Source organism: Elgaria multicarinata, chromosome 3, assembly GCF_023053635.1.
Source record: "Elgaria multicarinata webbii isolate HBS135686 ecotype San Diego chromosome 3, rElgMul1.1.pri, whole genome shotgun sequence".
Classification (NCBI taxonomy): Eukaryota; Metazoa; Chordata; class Lepidosauria; order Squamata; family Anguidae; genus Elgaria; species Elgaria multicarinata.
Window position 1 is genome coordinate 47,320,624 of NC_086173.1, and position 19,110 is coordinate 47,339,733.

A 19,110-nucleotide genomic window follows, 5' to 3' on the forward strand; every position below is an offset into this window, starting at 1 on the left:
TGCATCTGAGACCTTCTGAATGTGGCCAGGGTTGATGGGAGTTATAGTCCAAATTGTCTGAATGGCCACATATTGCTCGGCCCTGCTCTAGATAATATTAAGGTAGATGGACCTATAGTCTAACTTAGTATAAAGCAGACTCCTATGTTCATATGGGAAAAAGCTACTCAAACAGCTCTTAAGATTAGCTAAATGTAACTGGAGAATGAAGACACTGTTGACCTTCCAAAGTATGAGAAAATTGCAGGCTACAACCATCCAAGAGCAAGACAATAAAAAAAGGGAAGAAGAAGCTTGGTGTTTATTCTGAGCTAGAGAAATGTCTGCCAGTATGGCAGACTATATTTACTCTCTCCCAGGAAGTGAATGGGGAAAGCTGACATTATGTGTGTGTGAGAAAGAGGGAGTAAAGAGGCTGAAATTAGCCTACTGCTGAAATGGGGCAAAACCTGCTCCCCACCACTGTTACACTAGATTACCCCCTCTTTGCAAGGAATAAAACAGTTCTTTCCTTTCCTTGCTTATTCTGGATTCCTTATTTTTAGCCACCTTCAAAGTGGGGAAGGCAATTGGGAGGGAGCAGTGTCAGACAGGCAACACAGACACGCTGCCTGCCATGTCTGTTGGTCATGCTGCATGCTTCTTAGAAGAGATTAGGGCACCGCAAAGGAATTCCACCAGTGTGAGTAGGGGACAGATGCAGGGAACTAGATTTTTAATTATGAATGGTCATGCCTTAAAGCAGCCTTCCCCAACCTGGTTCCCTCCAGATGTGTTGGACTGGCTGGGGATGCTGGGAGATCTAGTCCAACACAACTGGAGAGAACCAGGTTGGAGAAGGCTGCTTTAAAGTCATCAGAACTAGAAGGCATATTCTCACATAAGATACAAAACTTCAAGAAAAGAAGATAAATACACAAGTTCTTTTAATAACCATATAGTTACAGAAGAAACAGGATTTCTAAGGCTGTGTTAGAATTTTGTGCTGAAGGCCTCATATATATAGCATCTTAACAAAATTTAGTGGGTTCCCTACTATTGGATAGTGACTAATATCAGAAGCACAGGGAAATTAGTTCCATGGCTGGAGAGCCACTTTAAAACTTTGTTTTAGACTAAAACAAAATCAGTTTCCATATCAAATTCTCTTTGTAGAAGCCTCAGTACAAAGTTGCAGTCCTGTTATCTACTGAAGTTAATCAGGGATCACTGTTCTATGTGTAAAGTAAGCTGAGGCAGGAACACACACCCCTTAGCTAGTCAGATGTAGTGTTGCTTGGGGGTACTTGTTGAAGCACACCCCACCAATTATGGTTTCCCCTGTGTCTTAATTTCATGTGTAAAACACCCTGACCAATAGCATGTCAGTGGCTGGCATGACTGCAGGTAATTTCACATTCAAACACACAACAACTCCTGAGAGTTGCTTCCATTTGAGCATACAAGTGCACCTATCTTGTGTGAATGAGTAATGGACACAACAGGCTTCTTGACAGATCCAATCAAAAGCTTTATAGACGCCTCTTGAGGTGCATGTCCCCTTCTGTTGTTGACTGGGATGAGCCCCTGGTGCTGTCTAGGTGCTGCAACACTTATTTCCACTGTGAAGACATAGACGTGCAAGAGGAGGATATTATTCTTTTCTTCCATATCAGTTTACCTGGCAAGGGATTTTTAGTGACTGTTTTTGGACCACAGTTTAAGGCAAGATTTGTTTGCTTTTTATGGTCCGTATATCAAATGCCATTCTCTAGCCAGTGAGCCTTTCCCAAATGGTTATGTGCTGCTTCCATTCACGTAAATGCCAGAATCTAAAATATATCGAAGAGAACTGCAAGTATGCCATCCTCCCTGCATCTTGAAAATGCTTTAGTAGTGCTAAGAGTCAATGGATTCTTTCCCCCTCAATAGAAATGTGAAAGCCCAAGTTCCTGTCATGACTCCTAATACATTTGGGCGATAACTCTTAATCAGAGGCAGCAAAAAACTAAATTCAGAAAATACCATTTAACTAGTATATATAAAAAAAGATATGACATGAGGATTACATTCAGAGACATCATGCCTTTTAAAAATGTTTTCCCCCAGCTGAGGCTTTTATTGTGTAACTGCACTGCCTCATTCAGAGCATTTTACTGTCTGCCCAGACATCGCCAACTTCCATTTGTAGCCCTCCTGTGCTTTTCCACAGCCTCTTCCACCCTTTTTTCTTAGCAGAAAAAAAAAAGCTGCTAAGGAAGAAAAGATGAAATAGCTGTACAAGGCCTTGGGATCATTACTACCAAGAGCCCTCCATCTGGAATCACCCTATCTCAAAAGGGCACTCCCAGGACTCCAGTAGTGGAGTCAATCCTTCTCCTTCTTTCCCTGCCAAACACTTGAGTGGGATTTTCTGGTTGTTGGTTTCAAAGGGCTCTATGATTGTAGGCACAGCTGTTTCTGCGTGCGCCATGTCATGTCTGAGCCATGATGTGTTGTGTGTTGTTTCCACTCCTTAAGAATACAAGAAGAGCCCTGCTGCTTAACCAGATTAGGGATCCATCTAGGCCAGCATCCAGCTTCCATAAGTGGGTGGCCAGATTTGCCTTCAGGAAACCCACCAGCAGCATAAAGGGCAGAGCAGGGAACTGGAGGTGCCTTCCAGGCAAGGGATTTTGTAATTCCTGAGGTCGCCCTCATTCCTTGATCCAAGAGACTCCAGCAACACTCCAGGCAGTGATAAAGGGATTTGGAATGGGCAGTGGGAATAAATTTTGAGCACAATCATGCCATTATCAAGTGATGTGTTAGAGACACTACTGCTGATGGAGTCTGATGGAGACTGGAAGAGAGATCTAGGAGTGCCCACCACCACCACCACCGAAGGTATTATTTTGGAGCAAACTAAATGTGAATTTGGCTCTGCAGGCCCTTCAAGCTAATACCAAGTGGCATATTACAGGGTTGTTAATCCTGTAATAGAGCCAAAAGGTCATGTTGGCTATGGATGATGGGAATTGTTAACCAACACATCTGGAGGGCACCAGGTTGGGGAAGGTTATTGTAATATGGTACACACAAAACTGTCTGGCTGTTTATGGGTTAATGTTGTAGGCGAACCAGCAGACTCCTTGCAGTGTCTGGGGCAAATAGAATCTACTGGAGCTATTTAAGAATCACTGCCTTGTGTAGTGGTGGCTGGCTCTATATTAGGATGAATGTAGACATAGTTCCTGACATTCCTGACATTCTTCATACCTGGCTGATGTCTTTCTTGGGAAATCTTACAAAAGTATGCTGCACATCATGAGTCTCAGAAAAGTACCTAGGCCCAGAACCAAGGCCAGGTTCCAAGTGGCAAGAGGAGAATTCAGGCGGGTCCCTGTAACACAGAAGGTAGTCAAGTGAGATATTATCATATTTCTGCCGAAGGAAGTGTTAGGTAAACAAGGGTGGATCTGCAGAAAATTGACACAAATTTTCAGTTGCTTCCAGCTCACAGAATGAGAATACTGCGTGAAGCTTCTGGAAGAAATGTATTTCCTAATAGGGAGGGATTCCTTCTGAGATTACTTCGATTTCATGGCAATGAAGTCTAAAGGCTGTCATTCTACCAAGGGAAGAAGTAAGTGGTGATGCATAGGTTTTGCCACTAGATGTCACTAGAGGTTAAACAAAAATATCTCAAATAGGGTGACCATATGAAATGGAGGACAGGGCTCCTGTATCTTTAACAGTTGCATAGAAAAGGGAATTTCAGCAGGTGTCATTTGGCGGAGGCAGATCGGGTTGGTCCCGATTCGCTATCCAAATCGGAGCGGACACAGCCCTAGTTTTGTCGCCTCTGTGTTATACAGGCAATACTCCTGGGCCAATGTAAGAAACCACACCTGTGATCAACAGGGTGTCTTGTATGATTTCTCAGTTAGCACTAAGTTATGCTAACTCACTTGCTGCTGATTCTGCACATATTCATATAGAAAACATGCCTGCCTGTGTCATAACTCTTCATTTGAACCACTTCTAGACTACTTTGCATAGACCCTTCCTCCCAAACTCATGTTACCTATATTGCTGTGCGTATTAGTGTATCCTTCCACCCATCACCCACTCAGTTTCTTCTTCACGTGCTTCAGTAGAATTGTTATAGTATTTGCAAGCCTAGTGCCATTTGCTATTTTTTCTACCTAGTACAGTCTGAGGAAACATGATGCAGCCACTTTGCTGAAGCTAAGCAGGTCTGGGTCTGGTCTGTGTTTGGATGGGAGACTGCCAGGGACTTGCCATGTTTGCCACCTTGAGTTCCGTGATGGAAGAAAGACAGGCAGCAAATGTATTGGGAGCCAACTGACAAAACCTTGGGTGGTACCCCAGGCTCTCTGACCCTACAGCCACTGACAGCAGGGTCTTGTCATAAGACTGCCTGAGCAGATATTCACATCAGCTGCAGAGGGCTTATTGCAGCGAATGGAGTAATAATATCTCAAGGGAGATGGATGGGAATGATTTCCAGCTGGGCTGGGGGTGGGGTGTCAGCAGCTCAGTTCAACCCATCGGCTCCAGAAGTGTGAAAACATGCTTGCCAGTTTGTGCCCACCCAAGATGGACTTTTTCAACCATGTCCACTGCCAGCTGCTACAATGAGAAGTATACAAGAGCACCAGGAAATAAAGGAGGAATCTGCCCTGGGCCCTTCAGCCCTTGCTTTCCAACATTGAGCAGTAGCCCATTTTCACTAACAACTATTGACAAGGTAATCTGCAAATGCGTGCAGCCCTTTCCAAACCCAATTATGCTGCTTCTTTCACAGCTCACTCCAATAAGCATCATATTATAATTGGACACAGAATTTTTTTAAAAAACTCCTTCCATGGTTAGATGGCTGTCAGAGGATTTGCCAGCCAGAGGGCTCCTTGCTATTTCAGGAGCACAGAGCAGGTTCTCTTCCGCTCCTCACCCCACCCCGTTGTATCTGTTATTGAACCTCAGACAGGTCATGCAACTTGGCATAAATAGGTTTTATCTTCTTGACCAGACATATCTCAATGAAAGGCAGATGTGATCTGTCTGATGGCCCATTGGAGGAGAGACTAACACCTTCCTGGAAGGGGGCATGGTGGATTTGAGGATTGCCCATGAGACAGAACAAAGAGTACAATATTGTCCACGTTTTAATGGTACAGGGGAGGTGTGTGTGTGTGTGTGTGTGTGTGTGTGTGTGTGTGTGTGTGAGAGAGAGAGAGAGAGAGAGAGAGAGTGAGAGTGGGGGGGAGATCATCAGCAAGGTAGAGGGTGAATAACATACCAGAAAATGGATTCAGATCAAAGGTAGGTGTTGCTGGCAGTGGGCAGAGGATCCCATAAAAGGTGAACTTTAAGTTTAGTCTTAGCACACTGGAATGATATTAGTTTTGAAAACAATGGCCCAGTTCAGATACAATGGGAACCATGGCTCCTCACTGCAAGAATAAGACATGGTGAGCCTCTTCATCTCTTTCATGCATCACAGTTCCCTGTGATGTTTGAACCTGGGGATTTGTGGTGTTTTTAAACTATGGTTTGAGAACATAATCAGGACCTGAAACCATTTGGCTTGTGCTCACTAACTACAGTTTAAATAAACAGCAGATCCCTGAGTTCAGTCATCCCAGTGTACTGCACTTAGCTTAATATAGAAAGTGGAAGCTTCCCACCTCCTTCTTTGGCACCCAAGAGGAGAGGAGAGGAGAGTGTGCCAGCCTGGAGCTTATCATCACTGCTTATTTTCACAGCAGGAAACTCTGGTTTCTTGTTATGAATGTAAGTTCGAATGAACCAACATGAAATGCAGTATCTGGTGGCTACAAATAAACCTCATTGCTTTTTATTTAAAGGAATGATGGTAAATTAATGTAATCTTTCAGTTTCCTTTACTCCATGAAATGGATTAATCCCTAAAGTGCTGATACTAACATTTAAAGCCCTAAACGGCTTGGGGCCAGGCTATCTGAAGGAATGCCTCCTCCCGTATGTACCTGCCTGGACCCTAAGGTCATCCTCAGGGGTCCTTCTCTGTGAGCCCCTGCCAAAGGAAGTGAGGCAGGTGGCTACCAGGAGGAGGGCCTTCTCTGTTGTGGCACCCCGGCTGTGGAATGAGCTTCTTAAGGAGGTTCGCTTGGCACCTACATTATATGCTTTTAGACGCCAGGTGAAGACCTTTTTATTCTCCCAGCATTTTAACAGTCTATAGATAAATTTTAACTTGGTGCTTTAAATTTGTAATTTTGCATTGCTGCTGTTTTTATCTGGTTGAGCTTTTATATTGTATTTTATATTATGGTTTTATACTGTTGTTTTATACTTTGAATGTTTTTAATTTTTGTGAACCGCCCAGAGAGCTCTGGCTATTGGGCAGTATAGAAATGTAATAAATAAATAAATAAAATTTCTGATGGGCTCCTGAGTCCTGGACTCAGTGTGCAATATTTGCTACAGGGGAAATGGATGCAGTTCCAAGATGATGCTTGAGGCCCAAGGCGCAAGGTAACTCTCTCCCCTCAGAGACAATGACATGGTGATGGTCTCAAAATTTCAGATGCAGATCAATACTATCCAGGACATGGTGATAATTTTACTGACCATTCCATGAAAACCTGAGCACAATCCAAGTTTCTCATTGACAGATTTTTCACAGATGTTATAACGGAGCTGAATTGTTTAAATTCAAATGCATTTTTGATTGCTTAAAAAATTCTGGTCCCATTGTTATATTGTGTTTTGCTTCGGCTATTGGGCGGTATAAAAAAGTAATAATGTAATAAATAAAATAAAATCTAATACAATCACTGAATTGTTTTGACATGTTGACTGTCAGATTTCCAACATCCTGACATTTCCTGATGCAAGCTTGGTGTTGTATTGGCAATGCCAGATGAAGGCTGTGCTACTCGAAAGGAAAGTGGAAAAATGTATTGATTTTCACAAGTCCCCCCACACCAAAATACCTTCTCTAATTTTAAAACCAGCATTGGCTTTCCTTCTCCCTACACAGCTCACAGGCAATTTCTATGCAGCCTGACAGATGTATGTGAATATTTCTGCCCCAGAGTAATCTTGTCTTTATCGAATACGATAACACTGAGTAGAGCAGGAACCAATTGATGGTTCCATCATAACGATAGAGCATAAAGGTAGAGTAATTTACCTGGGCTCCATTACTGTTAACTCTTGAATTTGGGAGGGCCTGCCCCAGCCCCAGCCCTCCACTCTTTGCCTATTTATTTATTTATTGCATTTTTATACTGCCCAATAGCCAAAGCTCTCTGGGCAGTTTACATTGTGATGTTGGAGATGGTTGTTGGCTGGATAGGAAAACAAATGAAATGAGAAGTGGTTGGAAAGGCTTGCAAAATGACTTGCTCTTCACTTTAGTTTCTCTTGTGTGATGTGGCAAAGGAAGAAATCAGTTGGGGCACCAGGCCAGGAGATGCCACACAATCTGTAAAGTAGGTGTTGCTGGCAGTGGGCAGAGGAGCCTATAAAATGTGAACTCTAACATTAGCCTTAGCACACTGGTATATTTATAAAGTAGCGGTAGGCATCTCGGTGCCATCCAGATGTGTTGCACTACAACTTCCACGATCTCTGTTCATGCTGGGTTAGGCTGATGGGAGTTGTAGTCCAACACATCTGGAGGCCACCACATTGTCTGCCCCTATTGTAAGGGATGGCTTATGCATAGGAGGCCATCTGGGACCCAATGGGAGCAAGCACTTTGGTCTGAGAACATCTAGGTGTGTCACTGAAATTCTACTGCACTGACCTGTTTATCAGAACTTATCCATTTAGATCCAATCTGTTAATTGACTAATTCATTGGTTACAATATTGAAATCTTACAAAGGAGCAAAATCAGACCTGCATTCTTGACCAGCATGTGCTCTGTGACTGTCAAGCTTCCATCATGGGGCTCGGGCGTGATCTCCAGCAGTTTGCAAAGGAGGGCGTAAACATTCACGCTTTCAAAAGGCTCCACCTCCAGCCCTCTCCTGAAGTCTGGCCCCTCAGCTCGGAAGATGGTCTTCATGTTCGTAGAATTGTTGTCAAAGCCATGCTCCCCTTTATTGATCTGCACTTTGATGTACTGAAAGGGAAGGAGAGGGCATCAGCTATCACACACTTGGCCTTGATACCCACCCTTTCCAGTAAGCCACAAAGCAAAGATGTAACACAGTTTTCATCTGTTGTATAGCACAGCTTTTGTATCAGAATGCACTGAATTAAATATCTCTCTCTCTCTCTCTCTCTCTCTCTCTCTCTCTCTCTCTCTCACACACACACACACACACACACACACACACACACACACACTTTCTACTAAGATGCAGCTCTTTCAAAAAAAATTATACCCGTTGCAACTGGTTTCTTCTAACAAGTTTTTAAAGTGCCACGATACCAGAAATGGTGAGGTGGCGCTATCAAAATGCTTTAAATAAATAAATAAATACATAAAGTTTTTTAAACGATGTATATATACACATTAAAGCTGCAATCCCATACCCACTAACCTGGGAGCGAACCCAACTGAATTCAATGGCACTTACTTCTGAGTAGACATGTACAGGCTTACACTTTAACAATACAATGTAATTGGTTTAGATAGAGTTCCCCATTTTGAAATGCATTTTTCCTAAACAAGCATGCATCGTAAGTGGTTGTTGCAACAAAATGTGTGGGAACGGAATAACTAGGCTTCTACACCATAGTAGCATAATCTAAAAGCCTTAGTGGTTCAACCCAGGTGCCCTGCAGATGAGAGACAGATCTTATTTCAAGACAGGCAAAGTGATGATCAGTAGGGTCAGAATGGAAGTTCTAGGGCCACATCCTCAGCCCCACTGACTTGTGCTGCTCAAGGCAGAAGCGGAAGGGGTGGTTTTGCTGGCCTTTCCCTTTTTACAACCTCCCCCCCCCCAAATGCAATGGACATCAGCTACACCAGCTTCATGGACGAATGGAATGGCTTTGAGTCCAGCAGTTCCAAAGTTTTTGTAAACCGCCCAGAGAGCTTCGGCTATGGGGCGGTATCTAAAATAAATAAATAAATAAATAAATAAATAAATAAATAAATAAATAAATAAAGCTGGCTCCACCCCACCCTACCCCATCCCTGCAATGCCCCATTTCAGGGCCCTGCACTTATTAGCACTGGCAGAGACACCACCAGCAGTACCTTTCTACCTGCACAGCTTTCCATGGGTTCAGTGGGGCCTCCAGTGCTGACCCACTGCCCAGCCAGCAGAGCAGTAACCTCCACCATATCATACTTGTAACACCCTCCAGTAGATAACACAAGTCGGCTGAGGTTGCATTATAAGGCTGCAGTCCTAAACACGCTTCCATTGAAGACAGTGTGCCTTATAGGATTGTGCTGTAAGGCTGGAATCCTATACACACTTATTTGGAAGTGGCATCTTTGGACAAAGCAGAGCTTGCTTCAGAGTAAACATAGCCACCACAAGGGAATGGGGTGTGAAAGGTGCAGCATTTTTTTAAAGTGTTGCCCTTAGAAGTGGGCAGGGTGGGGGGGAGGAGGATGCCAACTGGGATCTACTTCAAGCAGCGAAATGTTTTGGGCTATATATGCTCCTCTGTTCCCCTTCTTTGCCCTCCGAAAGCATGTGTTTCTTCTGTTTCTCCTGCAAAGAAGTGAAGGCATAGTAAGGAAAGAGTGTCCATTTAGAGAGTAGGACACAGCATACCCCATGAATCACGTATCCAGGGTCGCCGTACAGTACAAGGGGTGTGATGCGAGTGTTGTTGGCATAGTGGAATCTCCCAGGGAATTCCTCCTTCTTGTAGACGTGGAGGTTGGGGTGAGCATTGACCAGGGCTTCATAAACTTGTTCTAATTTCCCTGGCTTGGGCAATAGCAGTCCCTGTGGTCCATAATCTACCAGCTGAAACTGAATATCCCGGAAAGAGAAATTTGCCACTTTGGCAAGGTGAATTTCATCCTTTTTGATGACCGTTTCCATGCCGTGATCCGATGTGACGACCAAGTTGAGTCTTGGGGACAGGCCAGTCTGATTGATGCGTTGTCTCAAGTAGCCCACTGTCCGATCCACCTGCCTGACCATGTCCTTCCGCTCCTGGGATTCTGGGCCAAATTTGTGTCCAGTGGAGTCGGGCTCTCCGAAGTAAAGGGCAACAAAGTCGAGATCATCCTCGCTGAGCCACTTCATCACTGTGTCAACGTTCTGCCTCCACTCGGTCTCATTGTCATACTTGTGAAAGAGTTTCTCCACCTTCTTAACTTCAACCTGTTCTCCTTGGTAGGTGGCATTCCCCCCAGGGAAAAAGAGGGAGGCTGTCTTCAGACCCTAGGATGAGAAATCATAGTAGGATGAAATATTAAGACATGGGTGCATCTCTGTGGGCATATCATGGAAGCACAGGTTCTGGTCTCAGGAGCACCTTAACTCTCTAGCCCTCACTGAGAAAGCAGGTTCAGGTATTATGGGAGAGGGAGAAAAATGTCTGGTATAGAAATTATTATTATTATTATTATTATTATTATTATTATTATTATTATTATTATTATTATTATTATTATTGCTCTTGGGGCACCTTTTTGGTGAAAGCAAATGTATCTCCTGCCCCTACTCCAGACACTTGGTGGCTTGGCCTCTACTGAGAGTGAGATCATGGGAAGGCATTTATGTATCATGGTGTGTCTCACTGGGCACAGTGCTCACAAAAATATATTGTGATTCTTCCAAGTTTTCTTGCAGTGTATGGGGCTTCTTTCTTCTATGTGTGTCATTTAAAGTTCCATTCTTGACATCAGTCACTTGGTCATGCTGTTGCATAATAGAGGCCAAGTATAGAAACCTAGTCCCTTTTTGGAAGGCCCATCCAGAAAGACATTTTGGGCATCTTTATCCAATTCTACCAGTGACTAGATGACTCCCCCCCCCAATACTTTATAACAGCTTATCCAACTTATTTTCAAATTTGAGTTTTAGAAGAACCTGGGACATTACAAATACTGTATATATTTTGCAGCACTGCTGGCAAGGATGCTTGAGTTCCATTCCTGGCCTTACCACTTTTACTTACCTACATTTCCAGTTAAAATGGGAGTAATATAGAACAAGATGTGAAGCCGAGTCCTTGAGAATGTGGAGTGCAAAAGGAGGGCCACTTTTTATGGTTCTCCAGCTCTTGGAATTGTTGTGGGTTTATGGCTCACCTGCCTTTGAGCTGTGATCCAGATAGGGAGGCTGCCATTGTCCCACCAGTCAGACCTCCCCTGGGTGTTGTAATAAGGAAGCTTCTGTCCGGTGGTGGTGTTGAACCACATGTTGTGGATGACCCCGTGGTTTTCAATGTACCTCCCTGGCAGGAGAGAGATGAGCTTGGAATTAGATACAAGTTGTGTCTGCTAGTGGGAATAGCTGGGTGCTTATCCTTTTGCCTTACCAGTTGGGCACTGGAAGACCACCCCAGGCACCAGTAAGCCAGATTCCTTTCCTACCCTGCCTTGAAGTAGACAGCAGCAGGCAAAAACTTCCAGAGACCTCAGCCACAGAGCATTCAAGGCCTGAGAAACTATAGCACAGCCTTCTCCAACTTGATTTTTTTTTTGAGCGGGGAGGGAACCACAGAGTACAGAGAGGGGAAGGCTAGCTCTTCTTTTCCCATCATCACCTGCCCTCCCCCTCCACAAAAATACCCCAATGTAGAAATTTTACTTTTTAAAAGCCTGCATCTGCACCAACAGAGGCTTTTAAAAATACAATTAAAAATAATTGTAACTCAAAGAAGTGGGGGGGGGAGATGGGGAGATTATGGACTGGCATAGAAGACCTTGCCATCCATATTTGGTCTATGGACCAGAGTTTCCCCATTGCTAGGAACCAAGGAAGTTTCCTTCATACAGAGGTCAGACCCTTCGTCCATCTAGTCCAGTATTGTCAACACTGACTGGCAGCAGCTCTCTGGGGTTTCGGGCAAGATTCTCTCCTGGCTATACCTGGAGAAGCCATGGACTGAACCTGGGACCTTCTGAATGGAAAGCAGTGGCTCTACATTAAATCCTCCCATTAAATTGACTTAGCTTAAATGAAATTAAGCTCATTATATGAAATTAACTTTCCTTCCATATGTCTGTAAAATTGATATTGGCTAGAATACATGTATTTATTATTCAATCATTAGGCTGCTTTTCAAACTGAAATGTTTCCCCAAGTGGCTTGCACAATAAAACAAACAAAATTAAAAGGCATACGATTCAAAACGGCATCAAATATTAATACCGAAAACAGTCAACTTCACAGAAATTAAGAAATCAAAATAAATTCCAAAAAGCCAACCAGATAAAAATAACAACACTCAGCCTAGAAACCTGAAGCTTGCAACAGCGGAAGGCAGACTGAAACAGAGAGGTCTTAAGGGTGCATTTATACATATGATTTCTCTTCCGCTTTCCATCACACTTTGAACAGAGTCACATACAGCACAAATAATACAGGAGAAGCTCAAAGGTGTTTTTAGTGTCTTATGTGAAAATTGTTTGATCGAATAGAGTCCTCATATGAGGAGCTAGGACTGAGTTCACAGGAACGCCGGAAGCGGCCATCTACTGAATCAGACCCTTGGTCCATCTTGCCCAGTATTGTCAGCACTGACTGGCAGTGGCTCTCCAGGGTTTCAGACAGGATTCCTTTCCTTGCCCTACCTGGAGATGCTGGGGATTGAACCTGATCTTCTGCATGCAAAGCAGGAGCTCTATCGGTGAGCTACTGTCCCTGGTCTAGCTCAGGGGTCCTCCAGTTTCTACTTGTTCTCTCCCCTCATATTCCAACTACTATCTCAGTTTTTCCTTCCTCCGCCTGAAATACTCTACCTCTGCAATTCTCTAATAAAACAGAGAAAACTATAGATTCAGATAATGGGCCATGAAACGATAGATTTAGATAATGGGCCGTGAAGAAGGTGAGGTGCCCCTTGGTTACAATATCATTGCCACTTCAGCACGACCCCAAAGGCTCCACTCCTGAAAGACGGGCAGCAACATGCTTTGCATTAACACGGCCCACTCGGAATTTGTCCCATTGCTTGAAGGGCTTTGATCCTCCACTGGCTCCCAGTGGCACTGCCCATTTGAGGGGAGTTGGGAGTGGTGGTCCAGCACATCTGGAGGGCACCAGCTTGGGTAAGGCTGTTATCTCTCCATCTCTGCCTGACAGAGTCTTCACTCACTAACTAGCTATGCTATAGCAGGTGAGCTACCTCCTTGGTTTCAGATTCAGGCAGTGTCATTTACCTTCAGTAGAAAATAGGCTGTGTTGTAGTGGTGCCAGGGCTGGCTGAGTCACAGCACTGGGGCATTTTGATTAGCAGGGGCAATGATGTCATCTCAGGCTTTCCTGTTCCCTCTGAGCTTAGCTGCAATCCTCACAGTAGCTGGGGCAGGGCGGGGGTGGATTTTCCCAGCAACAATATATTGCTGTGATCGCTCTCTGTTGTCATGCCAAGTCTTTTGGGGTGGTCCCATATGGCCCGACTGCATTTTTGGACTCTGGAAAGCCCTCAACTGCGCTCCTTCCCCAGGCGCAGCATTATGACGTCATATAGATGAGGGCCTGGTTGGTGTAGATCTGGCCTCTCTTCATCACTAATGATGAGACAGCATCCTCTGGCACACCTGAAGCAACAAGCTAGTTTAGGGAGCCCAGGACAGGTAGTTTAGCGCTCTGTCCTCCTACAGAAGGGGACAGTAGGGGAATTCACAAGAACACCTAAGAAGCTGCCACTGCTGCTCCACAGCATTTTCCATCCGAGCCTTTGGCACTCTGCCTCATTCTGACTTAACGGTGAAGCCATCCCGTCCCTTCTCAGTAACCAGGCACTCACCTGTAAGCAGAGTGAAGTGGCAAGGGCTGGTCTGGGTGACAAATGGAGGAATCATGTATTGCGCCTTGACCCCATCTCTAGCCATGGCATCTAGATTAGGGGTGTCCACATCCTGGTCATAATTCCATCGAAAGCCATCAAAAGAAACCAGGAGGAGCTTGCTGTGGTGGCTTGCCCCTTGCAATGGGGCACAAGCTCCTAGGGCAAGCAGGGTAGCCACCGAGCCCAAGAGAGCAAACATCTTTCTGGGAAAGCAAGAGCGAAAAAGAAATGAACACCTGAAAGGCATAGATTATATGTACACAGCGGGGTCTCAAGTTCACAGCTCTATCTTATCTGCCCTCTGCCCTTGGCATAGGAACACCTTTTGGCTGGGATTCAAATTGCTTATCACACACACTTAGGACTGCATCACACCAGCATTTTATCGCACGTTTGTCCTGCCTTGTTTACCATTTTGCCCCACGACCCTCACACAACGTCATCCCTGTCCTGCAGTCATCTCACCTCTTCCCCTCCATTTTCCATGTTTTTCTAGGGCGAGAAAGTGTCGTATTTTTTCTTCACCTGGGATAAAACCACTTTCCATCCCCATGTATTGCCATCCATGTGCTATGTCAGTTAGAATGTCCCACTTTTGTGTGTGTGTGGGTGTGTGTGGGTGTTCGTTGAAGGGTGGACTTGTTGATGTAAGAGGAGGGCAGAGGCAGTTCTCTTCCAGCACACCTTTTGAAGTCCGTAGAACCGCTCAACTGCTCAAATGGGAAGAGGGACGGTGATTCTGCTGACAGGATAGGGGGTGTTCTACTGGTTCTGGATGGGATTGCACTCACCCTGAAGGAGCAGCTTTGTAGCTTGGGGGTTCTTTTAGATCCGTCATTGTCACTTGAGGCTCAGGTGACCTCAGTGGCATGGAGCGCCTTTTACAAACTCTGGTTGGTGGCCCAGCTATGCCCCTATCTGGACAGGGATAACCTGGCTTCAGTTGTCCATGCTCTGGTAACCTCCAAGTTAGATTACTGCAATGCATTCTATGTAGGGCTGCCTTTGAAGATGGTTCGGAAGCTGCAGCTTGTGCAAAATGCAGCCACCAGATTGATTTCGGGAACCAGAAGGTTCGACCATATAACACCTGCTCTGGTCCGCTTACACTGGCTGCCTGTATGTTTCCAAGCCCAATTCAAGGTGCTGGTTTTGACCTATAAAGTCTTACATGGCTTGGGACCACAATACCTGATGGAACGCCTCTCCCAACGTGAATATACCCGGTCACTACATTCAACATCTAAGGTCTTCCTCCGGGTGCCTTCACAGACATTTTTGTCTGTCTCTTCTGCCAAGACTCTTGTTCATGCATTGGTTATTTCTCGGTTGGACTACTGCAACCTTCTTCTCACTGGCCTTCCTTCTTCTCACATCAGTTCGTTGGTTTCTGTTCACCACTCTAAGATCATCTTCTTGGCTCGCCACTCTGACCATGTTACTCCACTTCTGAAATCTCTTCATTGGCTTCCAATTCACTTCAGAATCCAATATAAACTTCTCCTGTTGACCTATAAAGCTTTTCACAGTCTAGCTCCTTCCTACCTTTCCTCTCTCATCTCACACTATTGCCCCGCTCATGCTCTTCACTCCTCTGATGCCATGTTTCTCACCTGCCCAAGGGTCTCTACTTCCCTTGCTCAGTTTCATCCATTCTCTTCCGCTGCCCCTTACACCTGGAACGCTCTTCCAGAACATTTGTGAACTACAAGTTCAATCGCAGTTTTTAAAGCTCAGCTAAAAACTTTTCTTTTTTCTAAAGCTTTTAAAACTTGATTTTGATCTTACTTTTATACTGTTAGTTTTACTCTACCCTGTGCCTGTTTGGTGCATTCTCTTCCCCTTCTTATTGTTTTATTATGATTCTATTAGAATGATTCTATTAGAATGCAAGCCTATGCGGCAGGGTTTTGCTATTTTATTGTTTTACTCTGTACAGCACCATGTACACTGATGGTGCAATAATAATAATAATAATAATAATAATAATAATAATAATAATAAGCTCGGAGTGTGGCAACGAGGGATAGGGCCTTTTCAGTGGTGGCCCCCAGACTGTGGAATGATCTCCCTGACAAGGCTCACCTGGCACCAACACTGCTATCTTTCCGGTGCCAGGTTAAGACTTTCCTCTTTGCCCAGGCATATGGCGGCACATCTTAATCACCCACATGTTTAGTTTTTTTAATGGTTTTTAATGCTTTATGTCTGTATGTTCTGTGTTTTAGAATTTTAAATTTTGTATACTCGTTTTTATCTTAATTTTAGAATTTCTGTAAACCGCCCAGAGAGCCCTGGCTATGAGGGAGGTATATAAGTGTAATAAATAAATAAACAAACAAACAAACAAAGCAGGCGTGCAAACACACTGCACAGAAGGGAGCATTATCACACCTCGAATGGCAGGAATGGTGCCCAGCTGATAAAACCTTAAATCACTAAAATGCTAGACCACAAAAACAGAATGAAGGGTGGTGGGTGCCCACATCTATCACAATGTCCATCACAATTACAAAAATCAATGAACTGCAGGGGGAAGGAGAAGGGGTGGGCTCAATAGCGGGAAAGAGAACAAGTGAAAAGACATTTTGCCAGGACAGTGGCAATACAAGGAAGCATGAGCTGGTGCAGGTGAAAAGAGAAACAATGGCAAAATAGCACAACAACAGAAGCACATGAAAAGGACCAGCAGTTGTCGCGTTAGTGAACCGGAGGTGGAAATCACAGATCATACCCAGAAAAAAAAAGTAGGTGTGATGGAGCTCTAACTTTAATGTTTATGTTTGGGCATGTGTTGGGTGTGTGGGATTAAATGGCACTCCATGGTTTGTCTCCCCGAACCCAAAACATCTCAGTACTGGTATATTTTCTGTAACTGGGCATGACTGTTTTGTTGTTGTCCATAGCGCAGTTGGTATGGCTGGATGGCAAATGGAAAATGCATTGGTCAGCTATGGAAGAGAGGAGTCAGACCCCCACCCCCAAAGAAGAAACCCTCCTGGTGCATGAATTTGGTAAGTATGAGGGCAAAATGGCCAGCCAAATGGGACAGGGGAGTGTCAGCCAATCAATGCATTAGGCAGAATACAGTTATAGAATGTTAGGCCATACCATTGCAGACTGCAGGTAAGAGCTCATATTTTTGAATCCCCCTGCACATAAAAAAGCTTCCTGCATGTAGTAAACTAGCATGTCAGCAATAGGACTGTGCTAAACCTTTCTTCCTGATGTGCTAGTTTACTAGATGAAGAAAGTATTTTACATGGGGGAAGCATTAAAAAATATGGCGAATGTGATTACAAATTAAAGGTTGTCATTATAAATTTTCAAAGAAAAATAAACAAGCAAGTTGCATGGCATGTGGTTCAGCAGCTGAAGCTAAGCAGTCCTTGGATGGGAGACCTTCTGAGAAACAGACATAACCACTTGACTTCACTGGAAGAGGGTTGAGGTTAAAATACAATATATTTAACAATGAAACATGATCGAGTTAGTACATCTAATGAATTTTCTGGAGCTAGGGCTGCCAAATGGCCAGGAAAAATATATATCTCGGTCTGATTCTATCTCCCTAAAAGAGCTTTGATATGCAGAAATAAGCAGAATGGCATGGATGTAAATATTATCACCTGCTAATTGCTGCCGATCAAAAGTGCTGTGAAAGGGAAAGTTAACGGGGGGGGGGGTCATGCGTGAGTCATCAACCTTGTTTGGAGGAAGGATCTTCAGAAATTAGACTTGTGCGTTAGGAAAGAGCCACGTTCCGGAATTACTGATATTTCCTTATGAGAGAGCTCATTCAAGAGGACAAGAAAGCAGGGCTACAGCAATTGTGTGTTTGTGGTCAGCTCAACATAGCAGCAGGGTGGGATTGACCATTGGGCTTTTCCTCTGCTGACTCAGGGGAGGGGAGTTCCCTGGGCTGAAGTACAAGCATGGGACTCCTTGTGCCTGAGGTTTTACCTTCCCTGTGAGTGTTATCAACCGCTCAGTGTAAGGGTAGACTGGGGTTGATTTTTATTGTTGGACTTTTTCTCTGCAGGCTCGGGTGGCAGGGAGCTCCTGGTGCTAAAGCAACAGCATGGGTGTTCTTGTGCCTGAGATTTTTACCCACACGGTGATCTTGTTTAGGCTTTGGTCATGTTCCCTGAGTTACCAATGTGTGGCTGCGTTTGGACTAGTTCCCCTGGGATGGTTTGTTAAGCCTTTCAAGAATGTCCCTATTTATTTATTTATTTATTTATTTATTTATTTATTTATTTATTTATTACATTTCTATACCGCCCAATAGCCGGAGCTCTTGATTGCCTGATGGAACAGACCAGGAATCATTCCCCTCCCTTGGTTGGGTTTGGAACCCATTTTTGGAACCATTGAGATAGCAACTGGGAAACCAAGTTGTATTTGTAGCGAGTAGCATTTTGACTGTACATTATCTTGCAGCGTAAAGTTTTCTGATCCTCAATCAGCTTTAAGTATTTTTGAAGTGTGTAACCATTGTGTTTTTCACCATTAGATTTCCCTGAATAAAAGAAGTCTCGCTGATTGGGTGTCCTGTCCTGAGCAGCAGAGCCCTCTCCAGTGCGTCTCTTCCATGGCCATAAGGGCCATGGAACAAGCAAGCCATCCATCTGCCAGCTCATAGCCCTGACTGAGACAGGCGCGACCTGACCTTCAGCGTGGTGGAGTTTTATTATGTCGACTCTCCGCTTTATCAATTGCACTGGCTTTTTACGACTTCTCTGGGGTTTTATCACTACTGCTGACTCACCTCGCAGTGAAAATGGGGATTAATATTTTAAGGGAATTATGTCATGTGGCTCCCCAGAGGCCCTGGGCTATTGACCTTGTTGCTTCTCCTCGTGTCCCTCTTTGCTTGCTCGGTGGGTTTTGAGTTCCCTCTTTAGCTTCTGCTTCGCCAGTCTTTCCGGTGGTGGGAAGGAAAGTGAAGGGTATCCGCTTCACGGGAGCTCCTGTGCATTTCCCCCTGGTAGTGCTCAGAGGATTGACTCCAGGGGCGCAAAGCACTTTTCCTGTGCCACAGAGGGTCAGGTTTCATGCTCCCTTCAACCCCTTTCCTAAGATATCATTTCTTTCCTCCCATAAGGTTTGTTCTCTAAAAGAGTTCCCTGAGATGATTCTCTAAAATAACCTTCTCCAATCTGGGGCTTTCCAGTTGTGTTGGACTGCA

The 19,110-nt window shown here is 44.4% G+C and overlaps 1 protein-coding gene across 1 annotated transcript; it reads right to left on the reverse strand.

The window, feature by feature from the left end:
* Window positions 1-1,776: 1,776 nt before the first annotated feature.
* On the reverse strand, window positions 1,777-14,118 carry ENPP7 (ectonucleotide pyrophosphatase/phosphodiesterase 7). Its single transcript, XM_063123440.1, has 6 exons — window positions 13,878-14,118; window positions 11,212-11,357; window positions 9,719-10,339; window positions 7,875-8,100; window positions 3,305-3,361; window positions 1,777-1,811 (listed from the first exon to the last, which is right to left on the reverse strand). The coding sequence occupies exons 1-6, from the start codon at window positions 14,116-14,118 to the stop codon at window positions 1,777-1,779; spliced, it is 1,326 nt and encodes a 441-aa protein (XP_062979510.1).
* Between the last annotated feature and the right edge of the window lie 4,992 nt (window positions 14,119-19,110).

Excerpts from the sequence above, each read along its gene's own strand:
- ENPP7 (XM_063123440.1), bottom strand. The coding sequence starts at position 14,118 with ATGTTTGCTCTCTTGGGCTCGGTGGCTACCCTGCTTGCCCTAGGAGCT. Across the intron at positions 8,101-9,718 it reads CTGGATACGTGATTCATGGG|TACATCAAAGTGCAGATCAA; the intron begins GTATGCTGTGTC and ends CTTCCCTTTCAG. Across the intron at positions 1,812-3,304 it reads GGCCTTGGTTCTGGGCCTAG|ATTCTGGCATTTACGTGAAT; the intron begins GTACTTTTCTGA and ends GATATATTTTAG.